Source organism: Rhinatrema bivittatum, chromosome 1, assembly GCF_901001135.1.
Source record: "Rhinatrema bivittatum chromosome 1, aRhiBiv1.1, whole genome shotgun sequence".
Taxonomy (NCBI): domain Eukaryota; kingdom Metazoa; phylum Chordata; class Amphibia; order Gymnophiona; family Rhinatrematidae; genus Rhinatrema; species Rhinatrema bivittatum.
The window spans coordinates 835,685,204-835,708,959 of record NC_042615.1 but is presented as its reverse complement, the minus strand read 5'-3'; the positions used below and the strand labels follow the sequence as shown (position 1 = coordinate 835,708,959).

Below are 23,756 nucleotides of genomic sequence, written 5' to 3'. Positions count from 1 at the left end.
CTTCCTTAATTATTTTGAATTTGGTGGGATAACATTGGTTACATTTCTTGATGACTGTGTGATTTCTCTGGACTTTCATCACAGATCCTGGACTTCCCCCCGAGCCTCCTGCTCCTGGTGACTCCTCTGTAGAAACATCAGACAAAGCTCCTGAGGAAGGTACCACCTACGAGCCCTCAAACCGGCAATGCCCCGCAATTTCTCCTTCAGTCCCGATCCACGACAATCTCTTGTGTCCCGTGATTGGGCCTTGCTTCTGGGATTTGATTGGGTTTCAGTTGGGTTCTGTCTCTATAACATGTCATCTCTTGGGGTTCTCATTCTCAGATTCTTGGCTTGTGGGAACTGCTGAGGCCTCTCATCCCTGACATGATGTGCGCTTGTTCTCCTCTCCTGTGCCACTGTCTTGGAGTTTAACAGGGATCTCATCTCTCAGGGGCTATGATTGGCTTCCTTGGCCTCTTTCTTTTCTTCCTGTCCCACTTCCTTTCTTCTCCCTTCCAATAATGTGACCCTTGCCCCTCTTTATGTGGGATTTGATGGTTGCTTTCTCTGATGTCATGTCATATCTCTGAACTTTTATCACAGATGCTGGACTCCCCCCTGAATCTCCTACTCCCGGTGACTCCAAAGCCCCTGAGGAAGGTACCACGCTCCCACGAGCTTTCTTACCATTTGCAAGCCCTTAATCCAGCTGTGGCCTGATCTATCTCTGGGTTCCTAGCCATCCTGCTCCAAATGTATCACTTGTGTCTTTTGCTTCTGATTCCTTGGCTTTGAACGTTAGGTTGGTGTTTGGGTTACTTCCTGTTTTTTTCATGGTTCTTTTTCTCTGGGCTGAGATCAAGGTGCTGGGTTTTGTAATTTTGTGTTGCACTGCTTACAACGTGTACTCCACACAGCGCTCTCTATCAGAGTTTCGTTCAGCCATTTCATCCCAGACAGATGTTTTGGTCTTTTGGTTCTAACGCTGGCTTGTAATCCAATAGGCTTGGTTCCAGGTGCTGGAGTTTACAATATTAGCATACAGTAACTGGGTTCAACAGAACTCTGGTCCAAATCATGGTGCATTGTACAGTAGCTCAGGAGAACGTCCTGCTCTGGGTGTCTCTCTTGTGCAATAGGCGAAGACTTGTTTGATTCCCGATGGTTTTGGACCTGGTACTGTGATGATTTTTGGTTACAGTTGGTTTTTTTCCTGTTCACTGTAGTGCAAGCCTCATTTAATCACCTCCTCTGGAAATGTCTCCCTTACCCAGATATAAGTGTGTGGTACAGAATCCCTCGTGTACATTTATACACCCCCTCTGGGAATGCCTCCCTTACCCAAATATAAGTGTGTGGTACAGAATCCCTCGTGTACATTTAAACACCCCCTCTGGGAATGCCTCCCTTACCCAGATATAAGTGTGTGGTACAGAATCCCTCATGTACATTTATACACCCCCTCTGGAAATGTCTCCCTTACCCAGATATAAGTGTGTGGTACAGAATCCCTCGTGTACATTTAAACACCCCCTCTGGGAATGCCTCCCTTACCCAGATATAAGTGTGTGCTACAGAATCCCTCGTGTACATTTAAACACCCCCTCTGGAAATGTCTCCCTTACCCAGATATAAGTGTGTGGTACAGAATCCCTCGTGTACATTTGAACACCCCCTCTGGAAATATCTCCCTTACCCAGATATAAGTGTGTGGTACAGAATCCCTCGTGTACATTTAAACACCCCCTCTGGAAATGTCTCCCTTACCCAGATATAAGTGTGTGCTACAGAATCCCTCGTGTACATTTAAACACCCCCTCTGGGAATGCCTCCCTTACCCAGATATAAGTGTGTGGTACAGAATCCCTCGTGTACATTTAAACACCCCCTCTGAGAATGTCTCCCTTACCCAGATATAAGTGTGTGCTACAGAATCGCTCATGTACATTTAAACACCCCCTCTGGGAATGTCTCCCTTACCTAGATATAAGTGTGTGGTACAGAATCCCTCGTGTACATTTAATCACCCCCTCTGGGAATGTCTCCCTTACCCAGAAATAAGTGTGTGGTACAGAATCCCTCGTGTACATTTAAACACCCCCTCTGGGAATGCCTCCCTTACCCAGATATAAGTGTGTGGTACAGAATCCCTCGTGTACATTTAAACACCCCCTCTGGGAATGTCTCCCTTACCCAGATATAAGTGTGTGGTACAGAATCCCTCGTGTACATTTGAACACCCCCTCTGGAAATGTCTCCCTTACCCAGATATAAGTGTGTGGTACAGAATCCCTCTTGTACATTTAAACACCCCCTCTGGAAATGTCTCCCTTACCCAGATATAAGTGTGTGGTACAGAATCCCTCGTGTACATTTGAACACCCCCTCTGGAAATGTCTCCCTTACCCAGATATAAGTGTGTGGTACAGAATCCCTCGTGTACATTTAAACACCCCCTCTGGAAATGTCTCCCTTACCCAGATATAAGTGTGTGGTACAGAATCCCTCGTGTACATTTAATCACCCCCTCTGGAAATGTCTCCCTTACCCAGATATAAGTGTGTGGTACAGAATCCCTCATTTACATTTAATCACCCCCTCTGGGAATGTCTCCCTTACCCAGATATAAGTGTGTGGTACGAAATCCCTCGTGTACATTTAAACACCCCCTCTGGGAATGTCTTCCTTACCCAGATATAAGTGTGTGGTACATAATCCCTCGTGTACATTTAAACACCCCCTCTGGGAATGTCTCCCTTACCCAGATATAAGTGTGTGGTACAGAATCCCTCGTGTACATTTAATCACCCCCTCTGGAAATGTCTCCCTTACCCAGATATAAGTGTGTGCTACAGAATCCCTCGTGTACATTTAAACACCCTCTCTGGAAATGTCTCCCTTACCCAGATATAAGTGTGTGGTACAGAATCCCTCGTGTACATTTAAACACCCCCTCTGGAAATGTCTCCCTTACCCAGATATAAGTGTGTGGTACAGAATCCCTCGTGTACATTTAATCACTGCCTCTGGAAATGTCTCCCTTACCCAGATATAAGTGTGTGGTACAGAATCCCTCGTGTACATTTGAACACCCCCTCTGGGAATGTCTCCCTTACCCAGATATAAGTGTGTGGTACGAAATCCCTCGTGTACATTTAAACACCCCCTCTGGGAATGTCTTCCTTACCCAGATATAAGTGTGTGGTACATAATCCCTCGTGTACATTTAATCACCCCCTCTGGAAATGTCTCCCTTACCCAGATATAAGTGTGTGCTACAGAATCCCTCGTGTACATTTAAACACCCTCTCTGGAAATGTCTCCCTTACCCAGATATAAGTGTGTGGTACAGAATCCCTCGTGTACATTTAAACACCCCCTCTGGAAATGTCTCCCTTACCCAGATATAAGTGTGTGGTACAGAATCCCTCGTGTACATTTAATCACTGCCTCTGGAAATGTCTCCCTTACCCAGATATAAGTGTGTGGTACAGAATCCCTCGTGTACATTTGAACACCCCCTCTGGGAATGTCTCCCTTACCCAGATATAAGTGTGTGGTACGAAATCCCTCGTGTACATTTAAACACCCCCTCTGGGAATGTCTTCCTTACCCAGATATAAGTGTGTGGTACATAATCCCTCGTGTACATTTAATCACCCCCTCTGGAAATGTCTCCCTTACCCAGATATAAGTGTGTGCTACAGAATCCCTCGTGTACATTTAAACACCCTCTCTGGAAATGTCTCCCTTACCCAGATATAAGTGTGTGGTACAGAATCCCTCGTGTACATTTAAACACCCCCTCTGGAAATGTCTCCCTTACCCAGATATAAGTGTGTGTACAGAATCCCTCGTGTACATTTAATCACCGCCTCTGGAAATGTCTCCCTTACCCAGATATAAGTGTGTGGTACAGAATCCCTCGTGTACATTTAAACACCCCCTCTGGGAATGTCTCCCTTACCCAGATATAATTGTGTGGTACAGAATCCCTCGTGTACATTTAATCACCCCCTCTGGGAATGTCTCCCTTACCCAGATATAAGTGTGTGGTACAGAATCCCTCGTGTACATTTAATCACCGCCTCTGGAAATGTCTCCCTTACCCAGATATAAGTGTGTGGTACAGAATCCCTCGTGTACATTTAAACACCCCCTCTGGGAATGTCTCCCTTACCCAGATATAAGTGTGTGCTACAGAATCCCTTGTGTACATTTAAACACCCCCTCTGGGAATGCCTCCCTTACCCAGATATAAGTGTGTGGTACATAATCCCTCGTGTACATTTAAACACCCCCTCTGGGAATGTCTCCCTTACCCAGATATAAGTGTGTGGTACAGAATCCCTCGTGTACATTTAAACACCCCCTCTGGGAATGTCTCCCTTACCCAGATATAATTGTGTGGTACAGAATCCCTCGTGTACATTTAAACACCCCCTCTGGGAATGCCTCCCTTACCCATTTATGTGTGTGGTACAGAATCCCTCGTGTACATTTAAACACCCCCTCTGGGAATGCCTCCCTTACCCATTTATAAGTGTGTGGTACAGAATCCCTCGTGTACATTTAAACACCCCCTCTGGAAATGTCTCCCTTACCCAGATATAAGTGTGTGGTACAGAATCCCTCGTGTACATTTAAACACCCCCTCTGGGAATGCCTCCCTTACCCAGATATAAGTGTGTGGTACAGAATCCCACGTGTACATTTAATCACCCCCTCTGGGAATGTCTCCCTTACCCAGATATAAGTGTGTGGTACAGAATCCCTCGTGTACATTTAATCACCCCCTCTGGGAATGTCTCCCTTACCAGATATAAGTGTGTGGTACAGAATCCCTCGTGTACATTTAATCACCGCCTCTGGAAATGTCTCCCTTACCCAGATATAAGTGTGTGGTACAGAATCCCTCGTGTACATTTAAACACCCCCTCTGGGAATGCCTCCCTTACCCAGATATAAGTGTGTGGTACAGAATCCCACGTGTACATTTAATCACCCCCTCTGGGAATGTCTCCCTTACCCAGATATAAGTGTGTGGTACAGAATCCCTCGTGTACATTTAAACACCCGCTCTGGGAATGCCTCCCTTACCCATTTATGAGTGTGGTACAGAATCCCTCGTGTACATTTAAACACCCCCTCTGGGAATGCCTCCCTTACCCATTTATAAGTGTGTGGTACAGAATCCCTTGTGTACATTTAAACAACCCCTCTGGGAATGTCTCCCTTACCCAGATATAAGTGTGTGGTACAGAATCCCTCGTGTACATTTAAACACCCCCTCTGGGAATGTCTCCCTTACCCAGATATAAGTGTGTGGTACATAATCCCTCGTGTACATTTAAACACCCCCTCTGGAAATGTCTCCCTTACCCAGATATAAGTGTGTGGTACGGAATCCCTCGTGTACATTTAAACACCCCCTCTGGGAATGTCTCCCTTACCCAGATATAAGTGTGTGGTACATAATCCCTCGTGTACATTTAAACACCCCCTCTGGGAATGTCTCCCTTACCCAGATATAAGTGTGTGGTACAGAATCCCTCGTGTACATTTAAACACCCCCTCTGGGAATGTCTCCCTTACCCAGATATAAGTGTGTGGTACAGAATCCCTCGTGTACATTTAATCACCCCCTCTGGAAATGTCTCCCTTACCCAGATATAAGTGTGTGCTACAGAATCCCTCGTGTACATTTAAACACCCTCTCTGGAAATGTCTCCCTTACCCAGATATAAGTGTGTGATACAGAATCCCTCGTGTACATTTAAACACCCCCTCTGGAAATGTCTCCCTTACCCAGATATAAGTGTGTGGTACAGAATCCCTCGTGTACATTTAATCACCGCCTCTGGAAATGTCTCCCTTACCCAGATATAAGTGTGTGGTACAGAATCCCTCGTGTACATTTAAACACCCCCTCTGGGAATGTCTCCCTTTCCCAGATATAATTGTGTGGTACAGAATCCCTCGTGTACATTTAAACACCCCCTCTGGGAATGCCTCCCTTACCCATTTATAAGTGTGTGGTACAGAATCCCTCGTGTACATTTAAACACCCCCTCTGGGAATGCCTCCCTTACCCATTTATAAGTGTGTGGTACAGAATCCCTCGTGTACATTTAAACACCGCCTCTGGAAATGTCTCCCTTACCCAGATATAGGTGTGTGGTACAGAATCCCTCGTGTACATTTAATCACCGCCTCTGGAAATGTCTCCCTTACCCAGATATAAGTGTGTGGTACAGAATCCCTCGTGTACATTTAAACACCCCCTCTGGGAATGCCTCCCTTACCCAGATATAAGTGTGTGGTACAGAATCCCTCATGTACATTTAATCACCCCCTCTGGGAATGTCTCCCTTACCCAGATATAAGTGTGTGGTACAGAATCCCTCGTGTACATTTAATCACCACCTCTGGAAATGTCTCCCTTACCCAGATATAAGTGTGTGGTACAGAATCCCTCGTGTACATTTAAACACCCCCTCTGGGAATGTCTCCCTTACCCAGATATAAGTGTGTGCTACAGAATCCCTCGTGTACATTTAAACACCCCCTCTGGGAATGTCTCCCTTACCCAGATATAAGTGTGTGGTACATAATCCCTCGTGTACATTTAATCACCCCCTCTGGGAATGTCTCCCTTACCCAGATATAAGTGTGTGCTACAGAATCCCTCGTGTACATTTAAACACCCCCTCTGGGAATGTCTCCCTTACCCAGATATAAGTGTGTGCTACAGAATCCCTCGTGTACATTTAAACAACCCCTCTGGGAATGTCTCCCTTACCCAGATATAAGTGTGTGGTACAGAATCCCTCGTGTACATTTAAACACCCCCTCTGGGAATGTCTCCCTTACCCAGATATAAGTTTGTGGTACAGAATCCCTCGTGTACATTTAAACACCCCCCTCTGGGAATGCCTCCCTTACCCAGATATAAGTGTGTGGTACATAATCCCTCGTGTACATTTAAACACCCCCTCTGGGAATGTCTCCCTTACCCAGATATAAGTGTGTGGTACATAATCCCTCGTGTACATTTAAACACCCCCTCTGGGAATGTCTCCCTTACCCAGATATAAGTGTGTGGAACATAATCCCTCGTGTACATTTAAACACCCCCTCTGGGAATGTCTCCCTTACCCAGATATAAGTGTGTGGTACATAATCCCTCGTGTACATTTAAACACCCCCTCTGGGAATGTCTCCCTTACCCAGATATAAGTGTGTGGTACATAATCCCTCGTGTACATTTAAACACCCCCTCTGGGAATGTCTCCCTTACCCAGATATAAGTGTGTGGTACAGAATCCCTCGTGTACATTTAAACACTCCCTCTGGACATGTCTCCCTTACCCAGATATAAGTGTGTGGTACATAATCCCTTGTGTACATTTAAACACCCCCTCTGGAAATGTCTCCCTTACCCAGATATAAGTGTGTGGTACATAATCCCTCGTGTACATTTAAACACCCCCTCTGGGAATGTCTCCCTTACCCAGATATAAGTGTGTGGTACATAATCCCTCGTGTACATTTAAACACTCCCTCTGGGAATGTCTCCCTTCCCCAGATATAAGTGTGTGGTACATAATCCCTCGTGTACATTTGAACACATTCTGGGAAAATCTCCCTTTATCCAGCTCTAAGATTGTGTTACAAAATTCCTCGTATACAATTAGGCCCTCTCTTTAAACAAGCTATAAGTGCGTGTTAAGGAAGACTTTGTGTACACTTAGAGATTATCAGACAGACCATTTTACCTGAGTAATTTGCTATTTATCTGGGAAAATGCCTTTGCAAGATATCCTGTGAGGGAATATCACTGAGCCTCCTTGTTGCTTTTCATTTTCTCTTAGTTGGCTTCCTGTGACCCACCCTGAAAGCTCCTCCTATTCATAGTACCTGGAGCTGCTTTGATAATGTAGGACTGGGTGGGGTGATAATATTGGTTCCTTTCTCTGGAGTTTTGTCACACACCCTGGACGTCTCCCTATCTCTCCTGCTCAGTAGGAAGCTTGGGCCATCGTCCAGGCGAAGGTACTGCATGGCCTTCAGCTCCTGAACCCGGCTGTGGCCTCCCGCAATCTTTGCAAACTTCCTCTCCTCTTGCAGATGCTCTGCCTGCGGTGCGGGGACCTTCCACAGACTTATCTTTCTGCTATGCTCGTTATGTCTCTGGATCCTGCTTCTGGAGGTTTCAGTATTTCATTAGCTCAGGACTTTCATTTGTTAGCTCAGGACTTTTCATTTCACTCAGGTACTGCAGAGGGCTCACAATCGAAGTCTGCACCTGAGGCACTGGCGGGTGAAGTGGCTTGCCCAAGCTCACAAGGGGCAGCAGTGGGATTTGAACCCTGGTTTCCCTGGTTCTCAGCCCCTTGCTCTAACCACTAGGCTGCTCCTTAATTCTCTGAACTAGAGGCTATGTGGGGCAATTTGAGGGCAACTTTGAAAAGATCCATCAGGCTGCCCGTGTAGCCCTGTTGCTCTCCTGTTTTTCTTGCCACTCCCTACCAGTGATCTCAGGTCCTGGATTTATTTATTTATTTATTTATTTAATGTCTTTTTTATACCGATAACCGTTCACACATCGTATCGGTTTACAGTTAAACAGGAACCATTGGGCAGAACCCTTACATATAACATTGCAAACAGGTTAACTTTTGGGCAGGGCCCTTACATAAAATTGAGAACAGCAAAATCACTATATACATATCACCAAAACTATATACAAAAGATAAGTACATAAATAGCCGAGTCAAAGTACAAAATCGATAGGCATACAACGTAATCCGAGAAATAAATCATAAGTCGCGTATCAGATTCTAGGAGAATCACTTATTTAATCAGTAAGGATTTATGTAATGGGAGGTGATGTGTGGTAAGCTTGCAGTTCTAAGCAGCTGCAGAGGATTCTCCTCTGCAGCTGCTTAGAACATCTGGCCTCCCCAATTCTGTCCTGCGGAGCTAGCAACAGCCATGCCTCCAACCCCTCACGCCTTCACAGCAGGAGAACTGGGGGTGCTGCTGGAGGAGAACAGTGCACCCCCCAGATGCAGCCCCGAAAGAGGTACTCAGGGCAGGAACAGCAATGGAATTCAAAAGGGCATGGGATGAACACGGACAGGCTAACTTTAATGCGAGCACACATGCGCATATCTGCGTGCGAGCCGAGAATCGCTGGGAGTTTAATGCGTATGTATGACTTAAGGTAAGTACGCTCCTAATATTAAGAGAGCACATCTCCCCTATGTCTTTCTCAGCTTTTGCAGGCACATGTATGCAGATTTGAAAACATGCTCACACGGGGGACATTCCCAGCTTTTCCAACTAGTCCCCCCCCTCTGGTTCTTCACCGTCTGAACCCTAAACGCGAGGTCTGGCAGGCCTGCTCCTCAGCAGGAGCAGCGGTAAAGTTACGTGGATAGCTAGCCCACATGCAGAGCGGCCTGCGCGTTTAAACTACGGAGCAACGCAGGTAAGTGGCGGCCCCCGCCCTGGAACACCCAGGCCCCGCCCCCTGCTCCGCCCCTCTGGTTCTTCACCGTGTGAACCCTAAACGCGAGGTCTGGCAGGCCTGCTCCTCAGCAGGAGCAGCGGTAAAGTTACGTGGATAGCTAGCCCACGTGCAGAGCGGCCTGCGCGTTTAAACTATGGAGCAACGCAGGTAAGTGGCGGCCCCTCCCCGGAACACCCAGGCCCCGCCCCCTGCTCCGCCCCTCTGGTTCTTCACCGTGTGAACCCTAAACGCGAGGTCTGGCAGGCCTGCTCCTCAGCAGGAGCAGCGGTAAATTTACGTGGATAGCTAGCCCACGTGCAGAGCGGCCTGCGCGTTTAAACTATGGAGCAACGCAGGTAAGTGGCGGCCCCTCCCCGGAACACCCAGGCCCCGCCCCCTGCTCCGCCCCTCTGGTTCTTCACCGTGTGAACCCTAAACGCGAGGTCTGGCAGGCCTGCTCCTCAGCAGGAGCAGCGGTAAAGTTACGTGGATAGCTAGCCCACGTGCAGAGCGGCCTGCGCGTTTAAACTATGGAGCAACGCAGGTAAGTGGCGGCCCCGCCCCGGAACACCCAGGCCCCGTCCCTTTTCTGTCCCCTTGATTTTGGCAGCCACACAGGTAAGTGCGAACGTAAATTAGTCAGATAAATTTGGGGTATTCCAAGGGCATAACTGGGAGGAGTTGAGTTAACCGACTTTGTAAACCTGCTAACCCCGATGTTCAGAGTTAGCCAGGTTACTGATGGAGTGAAAGGGTCGTGTTAACGTTAGCTGATTATATTCATTCAATAGTGCGACTTCGCCCTGATAACTTTGCTATCAGGACTGTGCCTGAATATGGACCTCCTGGTTAATAAATATTTATGGACTTTTCTTCCTGGAACCTTGTCGGTTCTGTTGACTGCACCCCCCCCAGGCAACGAATTCCACAGCTTGATTGTGCGTTGAGTGAAAAAATTCTTTCTCCAATTTGTTTTAGCTTCAAGGAGTGTCCCCCTCCTCCTAGTGTTGTTTTAAAAGGTAAATAACCGCTCCCTATTGACCCATTGCACCTCACACATGATTTTACAAACCTCTATCAGATTTCCTCTCCGTGCTTTGCACTTTTCCACATTAAATTTCATCTGCCATTCAGATGCCCGTTCCCCAGTCTCACAAGGTCCTTCTGTAGTTCCTCACAAGCTGTGTCTTATCTATCCTAAATATTTTTGTGCCATCTGAAAATCTGTTTACGTCTCTTGCCACGCCCCTTTCTATGTCGTTAATGAATACATTGAACCGCACAGGTCCCTGGGGCGCTCCTCGATTCACCGACCACTGCAATGGTATTTAGAACACAATCCAAGATGTGCGCCAGTGCCCAATGTATTTCACAGAAAACTGAGAACCAAAGAGTTCAATTAGTTCTGAGCGCAGTATTTATTGGATGCATCACAGAAAGGTATAGGAAATTGAGTGTCACCAGGCACGCATCAGGAGGGACAAAGTGAGGGAGATAATACATTGTATTAGCACAATATATGAGACTACAGGAACAATAACGAAGTAGAAATGCACATACCAGTTCATCTGAGTAATAGCAGTTAAAGGGGTAACTACATTTAGACCATACATGTAAAAAGAATAATTCATGTAGAACATCAGACGCTATTCGCCAAGTGCCCACCAGATGGCAGAGCATGACTGAAAGTTAAACTCTGCATAGGCCGAAGCCCATAAACTCTGTCCATGTAGACAGTTCAAAGGTTGGGAGCTCATTTCCCTACTGTGCGCATTTCCTCTGGTCATCGGAGCTCAGGGTACAAAGGTGTTCAGTGACACAAAATAGTGTTTCCGGGTTCTTTAAGCATAGAGATCAGAGGATTTCTTGCATTGAAGTTCAGGCTTCAGGTGATCTAAAAGTGAGCAAATAGTAAATGTACAGACTCACATTGGAAGGTCCACACTGATCCATCTCAGAGAGAGATTTAGTATTTGGGCACCCCTAGGCACTCCCCTCTCCCCCCAAGGTTGGACAATAGGGAGCAGACAGTCTGACACCATCTCCTCAACCACTTCGGTCTCAGTGGGAGGGTTCTCATCTGTTATGTCAGGGAGCATAAATTCAGGCGTGGAAGGAGAATCTGAATCTCCTTCCACATCCTCATCCATATTGTTTGTGCTCCCGTTGTTTGCCACTGCAGGAATGGATAAAACAGTCACTAATTAGTTATGTTGGTCGCCCAAGCATAGACAAAGAAAAAACAATGCAAACATGGTAGTCTTTTAGAAAATTGTACCTTCTGGTCGCCCTGAGTCACAGCCGTCTGGTGTAGTCACTCCATCCAGCGCCTCTGGGCGCAGTGTGGAGAGGATCAGCTCCTCCAGGGGAGCCAATATCGGAGCACAAGCTGGTCCACCACCTGTACATTTTCGTGATGCCACAATTTTGGCCGCTTTCTCCTTCACCTCCCTGCGGGTGTCACGCCAGCGGTGCTGAATCTGCTTGACATTCCTGATCTTGACCCCCCCCTGGATACTGACCTCTCGTGCAATCCGCACCCAGATTTGCTTTCTGGTAGATTGCGAACACTTTGATTTGAAGAGCGCCCTGTAGTTCTCACAGACGCTCCAGCAGAACTGCTCCTTCTCCGCATCAGAGAAGCGCACATCACGTACACGCTTCTGGGTAGGTTGGACACCTGCTCTTCCTGCACAGTTCCTTGTCTTTCATCCGGATGCAAGATTTGTTTTCTTCCATTCTGCTGTCCGTCCAGTTGACCAGCGTTTCGACCATTCCCCATTTAAGTTGCTTGCTGCCGAAAGAGAGAGAGGAAACAAAAGTATTGTTCAGTTATTGGCAATTTCAAGAACAGCAATGATACATGAGAAAACAGATCGGACAGATACAGAGAGAGAAAGGCCTCCAAGAGAGCATGGACAGATAGAAAAACAAAGAAACACAGCCCCCCCCCCCCCCCCCCACCCGAGAGAATGGACAGAGAGAGAAAGGCCTCCCAGATTGCTGCCCTAGAACAAGAAAAAAAAAGGCGGGGCTTTAATGATACCAAAAAAAAAAGAATCAGCATACAAGGATCAAGCGTCCTTTAAGAAGCTAACAGACGTTCTTACACGTCGCAATATCGATTTCCAGGGGCCCGAATGCAAGGAAATTCAAAACGTGGATAGAAAAACAGACTTTTGGAAAGAGAAACAAACACAGGCGTCCCAGAGAGCATGGACAGAGAGAGAAAGGCTCCCCAGATTGCTGCCCTAGAACGAGCAAAAAAAAAAGGTGGGCTTTAATGATGCCAAAAAAACAAATCACTGGCGTACAAAGGTCAAGTGTCCTTTAAGAAGCTAAAAGACGTTCTTACACGTCGCAATATCGATTTCCAGGGGCCCGAATGCAAGGATATTCGAAAAGTGGATAAGAATGTCGGTGCCTGCTTCCCAGCTCCCGGTATTATAAACGTTCAAGCACGAGACGTCAATCGACAGAATGCAATTTTATTACGATGTGAGCAGGGCATACAGGAATAGGACATCGATAAAAATCGTTACTACACGCCGAGAAAAATGAAAAAAATTTAAACGAGCAGTTTCCACAAACGGTAATGTAAAGACACTGAAAAAAAGTTTAGATAGCCCCCAGACACTTTAAATATTCTTATCTTCTTTTTCAATACCCTTGCATAGTGGGCCCATTATAATTGATTTTGCGACCCCCCCCCCCCCCCCCCCCCCGTTTTTGGACGTTGATCCTTAACATGCCCTATCCTCAAACGCTGTATTCGAGGATGTACATTTACTATATATGCCAAAACAAATATATACAATAAGTATTTATATAAGTAGAAAGCAATCAGTTCTTACCTTTGCAAAAAGAAGGAAATGAAGCTCAAGTCGCCTGAATTCAAGGGACCAGTCTAGAGCCAGTACAGGTCCAATCGAACTCGGCACAAAGGGGAAGTTTGCCTTATTGCAGCAATGTACATACCCTGCTGCTGATAGGATTATGACCCACTTGCTGACATCACAGACCCAGTGGGGAAGCAAAGCAGATTTCAAATATGCTTTTCTAGTTAAAATATTGGGGTTTTGTACTTCAACAATTGTATTACAGTTGCCAAACCTTTTTTTGACAGATAGACGCGCGATGCAATATTGAACATCTGATGCAATAATAACAATGGTGCCTCGGATGCTTTGTTTCGAACAACATGTGCCATTTTTACAATCATCAGCTCAGTGTGCTGCGGCAGTCAAAAAAGCAAACACAATGTTAGGAATTATTAGGAAGGGAATGGTTAATAGAACGGAAAATGTCATAATGCCTCTGTATCGCTCCATGGTGAGACCGCACCTTGAATACTGTGTACAATTCTGGTCGCCGCATCTCAAAAAAGATATAATCGCGATGGAGAAGGTACAGAGAAGGGCAACCAAAATGATAAAGGGGATGAAACAGCTCCCCTATGAGGAAAGGCTGAAGAGATTAGGGCTGTTCAGCTTGGAGAAGAGACGACTGAGGGGGGATATGATAGAGGTGTTTAAGATCATGAGAGGTCTAGAACGGGTAGATGTGAATCGGTTATTTACTCTTTCGAATAATAGAAGGATTAGGGGGCATTTCATGAAGTTAGCAAGTAGCACATTTAATAGGCAGTCTTCACTGGCTGCCTATTAAATTCAGGATACACTTTAAAGCCCTCATGATGATTCACAAGGCTCTACACAACATCTCCCCCCTCAACCTATCTTTTCAACTGCAGCAGCACATTTCTAAGAGACCGATCAGAAGTGCGTACAAGAACATGCTTCACACCCAGCCGGCTAAAACCTCACTGAGGAAACGAGCTCTGTCCACTGCAGGTCCCCCTCTTTGGAACTTGCTCCCACCGGACCTCCGCCAAGAACCATGCCTTCCGACATTCAAAAAGAAGCTAAAGACTTGGCTATTCACCCAAGCCTTCCCTGAGAGCTAAGACCTGATGAAGCGATAGACGGTATCCATCCCACTGTGCATATGTTTTTGAGTTTGTACTTTGTTGCAGTTAATCGCGTTTATGATTGTCTCCCTGTAAGTTCTTTGTCAACCTGTTCCAATGTATTCCGCCCCGAGGCGACAGTTCAGTTCCATGTAAACCGGTGCGATATGTATTGTATACAGGAACATCGGTATATAAAAATTATAAACAAATAAATAAATAGATAAACATTTAAGAATAATCAGAGAAACTTCTTTTTCACTCAACGCACAATAAAGCTCTGGAATTTGTTGCCAGAGGATGTGGTTAGTGCAGTTAGTGTAGCTGGGTTCAAAAAAGGTTTGGATAAGTTCTTGGAGGAGAAGTCCATTAACGGCTATTAATCAAGTTTACTTAGGGAATAGCCACTGCTATTAATTGCATCAGTAGCATGGGATCTTCTTAGCGTTTGGGTAATTGCCAGGTTCTTATGGCCTGGTTCGGCCTCTGTTGGAAACAGGATGCAGGGCTTGATGGACCCTTGGTCTGACCCAGCATGGCAATTTCTTATGTTCTTATGCGTGCTTTTCATTTCAGATTAATTTAAATATTGCATCCGCAATGCTATAGAAAAATTGTGCACACATTTAAACCGCATGCGTTCCTAATGAACACAAGTTCTCTGCGTGTTTTGTATAGCATCAGCCCCTTAGTGTTTGGGTATTTGCCAGGTACTTTAGCCTGGATTGGCCAATGTTGGAAACAGGATGCTGGGCTTGATGGACCCTTGGTCTGACCCCGCCTGGCAAGTCTTATTTTTTTATGAAAAGGTAGTTTTGGAGCTCCCTCCCAATTTCAAGATTCAGGTTTCTCTAATCCAGTTTAGACAATACATTTTAAAATGCTGACATATCTTTGTCTAGATGAATAGAATTTAATTCTTACTTCTCAGTCCAATCTCCTGTCTGTCCTTGCTGATACCCGAAGTGTATATCTCCAGCCCTCTCTTCACTATCTGGATGATAGCAGAGTGGTTAATACCAGATGGGTGCCACGGAGCTCCTTTGAAATCCAACTTCTCCTTCTCCAAGGAATGAATGAGGACTCAATCTTCAGTGACCTCTGAATGGTTATTGAGTCTCCTCAGATGAGAAACTCTCACTGTCCTCAGCTTGACATTGTCTGAGTTCCTGGATCCAAAGAGAACTCAGTTGAAAAGAAAAATAAAACCAGTGTCAAAAATAACCCAAAATGAGGAAATAAGCATGACTAGAACATCTTCCAAGCAAAAGGCTTAAAAGCTGGATTCTCCAAAAGGGAAAAAGGTAACTTGTCTTCTATTCCAGACTCAAATTCCTTTCCAAAAAACCCAAAAGTCCTTCTCCCAAAAAATAATAAAAGAGAGAAGAAATCATGGTAGCATGCTACCTCTGGAAAGAGTGTTGTGCTGGTGGAAACCTTGGACTGAGGGGGAATTGGTGCTACCTGTAGGAGGAGCCCTACAGGTCCCCACCATTGGTAGGCGGAGCTGGAGGAAGCAGAGGCCCAGCTGGAGCTTCACCAATACCAGCCCACATTCCCCTTAGATTGAGCCCTCGGGTGCCGGGGCCGGCTGGTCTTAGGTGGGGCCTCTGCGGAGGTGGAAGTCCAGATAGAATGATGTGGCAGCACGCCAAAGGGTCTGCAGAACGACAGCCAGAGGTTCAGAGAAGAGAGCGAAGATGGTACACAGGCTGATGTCAGGGGCAGGTAGCAAGGATCAGAGTCCAGGCTAAGGGCAGGTAGCGAGAAATGCATGGTCGAAGTCCGGTCCAAATGTCAAGCCAAGATCAGTCTGAAGAAGGAAGGAAGGAGACCAGGAACTCACTACTCCAAATGGAGCTGACCTGTTGCAAAGGCATGATTTAGAGGCAGGAACTGGCCTAAATAGACCTGGAGCCAATGATGTCATCAAGGGGCGTCAGTTTCCCACCACTGGCCCTTTAAGAAGGGCAGGAGCAGCTCATCAGCAGCAGGAAGGTCGCAGCAGCAGCCGCACTATCTGGAGGAAGCCGATATTCGGATCTTCTGCACCATGGATGGCCTTCCCCGGCATCGGGGAACACCAAGGTGAGTGCAGTGGCTAGTGGGAGGCCAATGGCCCCCAGGTGCAACAGTACCCCCTCCTCTAAATCCCCCTCCTGAGAGTTTAGGCTTCTTGGGATGAGAGGCATGGAATTGACTGAGCAGGTTCTTAAGAACATAAGAAATTGCCATGCTGGGTCAGACCAAGGGTCCATCAAGCCCAGCATCATGTTTCCAACAGAAGCCAAACCAGGCCACAAGTACCTGGCAATTACCCAAACACTAAGAAGATCCCATGCTACTTGTCCAATATATTGGAGGTGGGTTCCCAGGTATTCTCCTCTGGCCCATATCCTTCCCAGGAAAGGAGGTATTCCTATCTCTTGCAGCACGTCCTTACATCCAAGACCTCTCTTACTTGGTACGTGATTTCATTTTCTGAGGCAATCTCCTGTGGCTGTGGTGTCTTTCAAGAGGGCCAAGAGAGTATCAGGAGTTTCAGGAGTGAGATGAAAAGAGTTATGAATCCTTAAGGATGCAGGTATCCAAGGTTGATAAGCTACTGGCCCAAGTTGTTGCAGCACTGTAAATGGCCCAATGTACCAAACGGTGAGCCGCATGGATGGACCTCGAAGTCTGATATGACGTGAACTGAGCCATACCTTTTCCCCTTGTTTAAACTGTGGTGCAGGTCTTTGGTGGTCAGTGAACCTCTTAGCTTTTATACACACTTTCTGGAGCATCTGCCGTGTATAATCCCAGAGTTCTTGTGCCATCAGTTGAGCCGCTGATGAAGGAACTGTTAGGGGAAGAGGTAGAGGATGTAGTGACTGTTTACTATAGACAATTTGAAAGGATGAGAAACCCGTGGCAGTGCAAGGATGAGAGATGAGAAAACTTTGTCCAAGGAAGCAGAGATGCCCAGTCATCTTGGCAGGTATTGATATGGGCCCATAAGAAGTTTTTTAATGTTCGATTTGTTCATTCGGACTGACCATTCGCTTGTGGGTGGTAGGCTGTTGTGAAGTCCAACATAATGTTGAATTTCTTGCATAAGGATTGTCAATACCGTGCAGTGAACTGGGTACTACAGCCTGGATTATGTGGGAAGACCATAGAGATGGATCATATGCTGAACGAAAAGTTGGGCCAGCTCTGGAGCTGTGGGCAGGCCAAGCAATGGCGTGAAGTGTGCCTTGTTAGAAAAACTGTCAACTACTACCCTGATGACCATATTTCCGTTAGAGAGGGGAGGATCAACAAAGTCATTGGAGAGATGGTCCAAGGTTCATTAGGCCAGCAATGACTGTAACAGCTGCCAAGGTCATCCTGCCAGTGGTTTATGCTGCACACAGGTGGGACAAGAGTCCACATAAGCCCGAATGTCCTTCTGCGTGTGAAGCCACCAATAGAATTGCTGGAGCAATACAAGTGTCTGAGCTCGTCCAGGGTGGCCTGCGACGCGGGAATCATCAGACCATCTTAACACTTTTTCATGGTGCTTGCGAGGAGCAACCATCTTCCCTGGAGGCACAGTCATGGTGGAGAACCCGGGCAGGTCAATGATGTATCGGAGTGGTTCAGTGGTGTCCTGGATTAGAAACGAATGAAAAACTGCATCTGTTCAAGACGTTTTTAGCTGCGGGCCTGTAACTGAGTTTGAAGTCAAAGTGGGTAAAAAATAGTGACCAGCGGGCCTGCCGAGGATTCAGAAGCTACACATGGTGGAGGTGCTCCAAGTTCTTATGGTCAGTAAAGATGGCTATACAATGTTGTGCCCCCTCCAACCAATGGCACCATTCCTCCAGCACTAGTTTGATTGCAAGTAATTCTTTGTCACCGATCCCATAATTACGCTTGGCTGGCGAGAATTTCTTTGAGAAAAAGGAGCAAGGGTGCAAGGTTCCAGTGGAAGAGTACTGGCTCAGGATGCCCCTACCCGTCTGGAAGAGGCATCCACTTCAACAATAAAAGGACACTGTGGGTCTGGGTGACAGAGGCAGGGTTCACGGAGGAAGGTGGCCTTTAATTCTTGAAAGGCCATCACAGCCTTAGGTGGCCAGAGTTTGGCTTTGCTCCCCTTGCAGATCAGGCATGTGAGCTGAGCTGCCAACTTGGAGAAGTTATGAATAAAGTTTTGATAATAATTGGTGAAGCCAAAAAATCTCTGTAGGGCTCGTAAGCCGCCAAGCTGAGGCCAATCTCGTATACACTTGAGTTTGTCTGGGTTTATGTGAAAACCCTGGCTGGAGACGATGTAACCCAGAAACAGAAGGCTCTCTCTTTCGAACAAGCACTTCTTGAGTTTGGCATAAAGGAGGTTGTCACGTAGACGTTGAAGTACCCGGGAGATGTCTAGGTGATGGATAACCTGATCCTTGAAGAAAACTAAGATATCGTCCAAGTATACACTCATAGAGGAGGTCCCTTAATCTCTCATTCATCATGTTTTGGAACACAGCTGTTGCATTGCACAATCCGAATGGCATGACCAAATACTAATAATGGCCGTCTCTGGTGTTAAAAGCCGTTTTCCACTCATCACCGTATCTGATCTGGATTAAGTTGTATGCCCCCTGGAAGTCCAATTTAGAAATAATCTTTGTTCCTTGCAGACAGTCAAACAATACCGAGATTAGAGGCAAGGGGTAAGGTAATGGTCCTTCCAGGTGATTGCGTTCAAGCCTTGATAGTCTATACATGGATGGAGTGTCCCTTCCTTCTTTGCCATGAAGAAAAACCCTATGCCTGCTGAGGAAGTGGACTGATGGATGAACCCCTTGTCCAGATTTTCTTATATATATTCAGACATGGCCTTTGACTCAGGTAAGGACAAGGGGTAGACCCTACCCTGAGGAGGCTTGTTACCAGGTAGCACATCTATGGTGCAATCAAACTCTCTGTGAGGAGGCAAGGTGTCAGCTCTCTTTTTAGAGAAAACATTGGTGAATTGCACATACTGCAGAGGAAGGCCAGCTGGAACTACGGGGTCCGTAAGACATTTCTGGATTGCTACTTTCTCTAGGCAGGAAGCATGGCAGCCACTACCCCACCAGGGCAACTGGAGTGATGCCCAATCGAATTCCAGTGAATGTTGCTGGAGCCAGGGTAATCCCAGGACCACGGAATGAATAGCTTTATCAAGGATGCGGAATGCCAGATATTCCACATCCAGGGAGCCAGTACGGAGTTTTAATAGAGGCGTAATGTGTGTATTTTTCCCTGGCAGGGGATCTCAATGGATAGAAGAGAGGACCACTGGAACTGGGTAGAGTAATGTGAGAATCTGGAGGTGTTCCACAAGAGCCTTCATGAGGAAGTTCTCTCCGGCCCCAGAATCCACTAGGGGCTAGCATGGTGAAGTCCTGGTTGTCCACCAAGAGCGTCACTGGAAGCGTTAATAGGGGAGCTGGAGAAATGAGGCCTAGGATCAGACCCCCACTGAGTCCTAGGCCCGAGAGTTTACCAGCCTTACTGGGCAGTGGGCTATTAAGTGACCTGCCTCACCACAATAAAGACAGTCCAGCCTGGTGACATCAGAGGCGTTCTTCCAGGGTCAGTCGGCCTCGGCCCAGAGGAAGAGGAAGCTTTCTGAGGAGAAGAGGGATATCGAGGGCAGTTAGTGGCAGCCATACATCTCTTGGAGAGTTGTAACTCTCGGTTCTGCTCCTGGGGTGGATGGTCAATCCTCCCGGCCAACTCAATGAGAGTCTAGGGAATCAGGAATTTCATGAGCCGCCAGATCATTCTTAATTTGGGATGATAGATCATCCAAAAGGAGCGAAAACAATCCTCTTCCCAATGGAGTTCCATAGCCAAGGTCTGGAATTCAATGGTGTAGTCAGAGAGGGGGTGACTGCCCTGACGGATGTGGAGGAGATTTGAACCAGGAGCTGCCTGATGCCTACGACATTAAACGTGGTCATGAAAAGTTCCAAAAACTGCTGGAGATCCTGAAGGATGGAATCAGAATGCTTCCACAAAGGAGAGGCCCAGGCGAAGGCCTTGCCATCCAAAAGGGAGAGAATGTAGGTAGTCTTTGTTGCATTATCTGGAAACAATGTAGATTGGAGGGAAAAGGGCATGTTGCACTGGTTGAGGAACCCCTGACAGAGTTGAGGCTCCCTGGAATAATGGGGAGGAGCTGGAAGTGGTATGATGGAGTGCAGAGGGACCGTGGGAGTGGTAGGAGCCAGTGGAGATGGTGTCGGTATTGCCACAGGAATTGAGGAGTCTAGATGGGTGCCGAGACGCTATCTAGAGGCTGCTAGGGCTTCAAAAAAATGTTGCTGTTCCTGAATTTTCTGAACCAGGCCCGGAATGGCTTGCAGAGCAGAGGCCTCCACTGGGTCCATGGTCTTGGCAATCTGTTGTGCTGGTCAACTCCTGGACCAAGGGGGAGTTCGTGCTACCTGTAGGGATGAGCCTTACCTGTAGGGATGATCCTCCATCTGTAGGCGAAGCTGGAGGAAGCAGAGGCCCAGCTGAAGCTTCACCAATACCAGCCTATGTTCCCCTTAGGTTGAGTTCTCGGGTGCTGGGGCCAGCTGATCTTAAATGGGGCCTCTGCGGAGGTGGAAGTCTAGATAGTCTGAACGAAGCGGCAGCACATAAAAGGGTCCACAGAAGGACAGCCAGAGGTTCAGAGAAGAGAGCGAAGCATGTACACAGGCCGAGGTCAGGGGCAGGCAGCGAGGCTTGAGGTCAGAGTCCAGGCTAAGGTCGGGGTAGGCAGTGAGAAGCGCAAGGCAGAAGTCCAGTACAAATGTCAAGCAAAGATCAGTCTGAAGAGAAGGAAGGAGAAGGCGAGGAACTCAGGAACTCACTACTCCAAATGGAGCTGACCTGTTGCCAAGGCATGAGATAAAGGCAGGAACTGGCCTAAATAGGCCTGGAGCCAATGATGTCATCAAGGGCATCAAGCCCCATTTCCCACCGCTGGTCCTTTAAGAAGGGCAGGATCGGTGCGTGTGCCTAGGGAGCAGTACATCAGGAGCAGGGAGATCGCAGCAGCAACCACACCGTCAGGAGGAAGCCGATATTCGGAGCTCCTGCTCTGCGGGTGGCCTTCCCCGGCGTCATGGAACACTGAGGTGAGCGTGGTGGCTCGTGGGAGGTCACAGGCAACCAAGTGCAACAAAGAGCAAGTAAAAATCCACACCTCAAAATGGTGCCTTTAAATATTTAAGTCTAGGACTCCACCATTACTTTCTCCCACATGGGGGAGCAATAACCCAACCAATCTACTTCTTTTCTCTACTCACTTACTTGGTATGCTCCTACAGTATTTATTTTTGTATTTAAGACAGGCTCACTAGAGCTCTCTACCCTTGGATGGTCCATGCCGATTGGTTCTGGTGAAGGAAGGTAGAGGAATGCAGGATCACGAGTTTGAATGGCACAATATATGGTGATTTGGTGAAGTTTTAATCTCCCCTACACCTCCTTACTAATACAGAAGGTAGAGCAAATACCACCTTTTAAAGATATAGTATGCACTGGGCTTATATTAAGGAAGATGAGGAATACAAGAATGGATAAATAAATAAATTACAGATAGCAAGCTACTCAGTAACATGGTAGTGTCGACAGAAAAAGAACAAATGGTCTGCCCAGCAAGCTTCCCATGGCAGCAACTGCCACTCCGTGCAGGTTGCCCCCGTGTTTACCAAGGGCAGTAACTACTGCCTCGTGCAAGTTACCCCATGTCTTCTGTTAAGGGTAGTAACTGCCACTCCGTGAAGGTTACCCCCTTGCTTTATGTTGAGGATACTAATATTTACAAGCAAAAACCAAGCATCTATCAAATCCATAACAAAATTACTGCAACATTTTTGTGTGGTGAGCAGCCTTCCTGATAATTTAGAAAATGCTGCTTGAATGATCTTTGCTTTTGGACTTGGTCATAGAAGCCTTATCCCCATTGCCAATGTATCAGTACCTGAGACCATAAAGGTTGGGGCCTAGTGTTGGCTGTTTTCAGAATCCAGTACCCTTTTTTCACGACCCCACTGTCAAAGCAGAGAGCGATGTTGCAGTTTTGTCAACATCATTAAGGCTAATTGGGTAAGGGTAGTAATCCCCCATGCCTTCTCTTAAGGGTCCTAACTGTGCAGGCTACCCCCATGCTCCCTTTTCTTCATTATCAACCTCTAGTGATCCATCCCATGCCCCTTTGAATTGTTTACTGTTTTCATCCTCACCACCTCCTCCGGAAGGACATTCCAGGCATCCACCACCCTCTCCCTGAAAAAATATTTCCTGACGTTGGTTCTGAGTCTTCCATCCTGAATTTTCATTTTGTGACCCCTAGTTCTATTGTTTCCTTTCCAATGGAAAAGGTTCAAAGTTCATGCATCATTGAAACCTTTTAGGTATCTGAAGGTCTGTATCATATCTCCCCTGCACCTCCTCTCTTCCAGGGTGTACATATTCAGATCCTTCAGCCTTTTCTCATAAGTCTTCTGATACTGACCCCACACCATTTTGGTCACTCTTCTTTGGACCGCCTTCATCCTGTCTCTATCCTTTTTGAGATACGGACTCCAGAACTGAACACAGTACTCCAAGTGAGGCCTCACCAAGAACCTGTACAAGGGCATCACCACCTCCTTTTTCTTACTGGTTATTCCTCTCTCTATGCAGCCCAGCATTCTTCTGGCTTTAGCTATCATCTTGTCACATTGCTTCACCACCTTCAGAACAGCAGACACTAAATCCCCAAGTTCCTTCTCTCAGTCTGTGTGAATTAGTCTTTCACCCCCCATCACTTCCAGCTCTTTTTAATTACCACACCCCAGATGCAGGACTCTGCACTTCTTGGCATTGAATCCCAGCTGCCAAATCTTCAAGCACTCTTCCATCTTTCTTAACAAACTTTTCATTCTCTCTACTCCATCAGGCGTGTCTACTCTGTTGCAGAACTTAATATCATCTGAAAATAGACAAACTTTACCTTCTACCTCTTCCACAATGTCACTCACAAAGATATTGAACAGAACCGATCCCCAAACTGATCTTTGTGGCCCTCCACTTAACAACGTTCTCTCTTCAGAGTAGGTTCCATTTACCATCACACGCTGTCTCCTGTCCGTCAACCAGTTTACAAGCCATGCCACTACCTTGGCACCCACTCCCAAGTTTCTCATTTTGTTCACTAATCTCCTATGTGGAACCATTTATTTATTTATTTATTTATTTAAAATATTTCTATACCGGCCTTCATGAATGGGATTCATATCA

The 23,756-nt window shown here is 46.7% G+C and overlaps 1 protein-coding gene across 1 annotated transcript in view; it reads left to right on the top strand.

Annotated features, from left to right (window-relative positions):
- LOC115079657 (proline-rich receptor-like protein kinase PERK8) overlaps positions 1–23,756 on the top strand; it is a 110,683-nt gene that overhangs the window by 70,920 nt on the left and 16,007 nt on the right. Inside the window, exons 7-8 of the mRNA XM_029583384.1 lie at positions 85–159; positions 589–645. Of these exons, the coding sequence (XP_029439244.1) occupies positions 85–159; positions 589–645 (132 nt within the window). The remainder of the gene's footprint in view (positions 1–84; positions 160–588; positions 646–23,756) is intronic.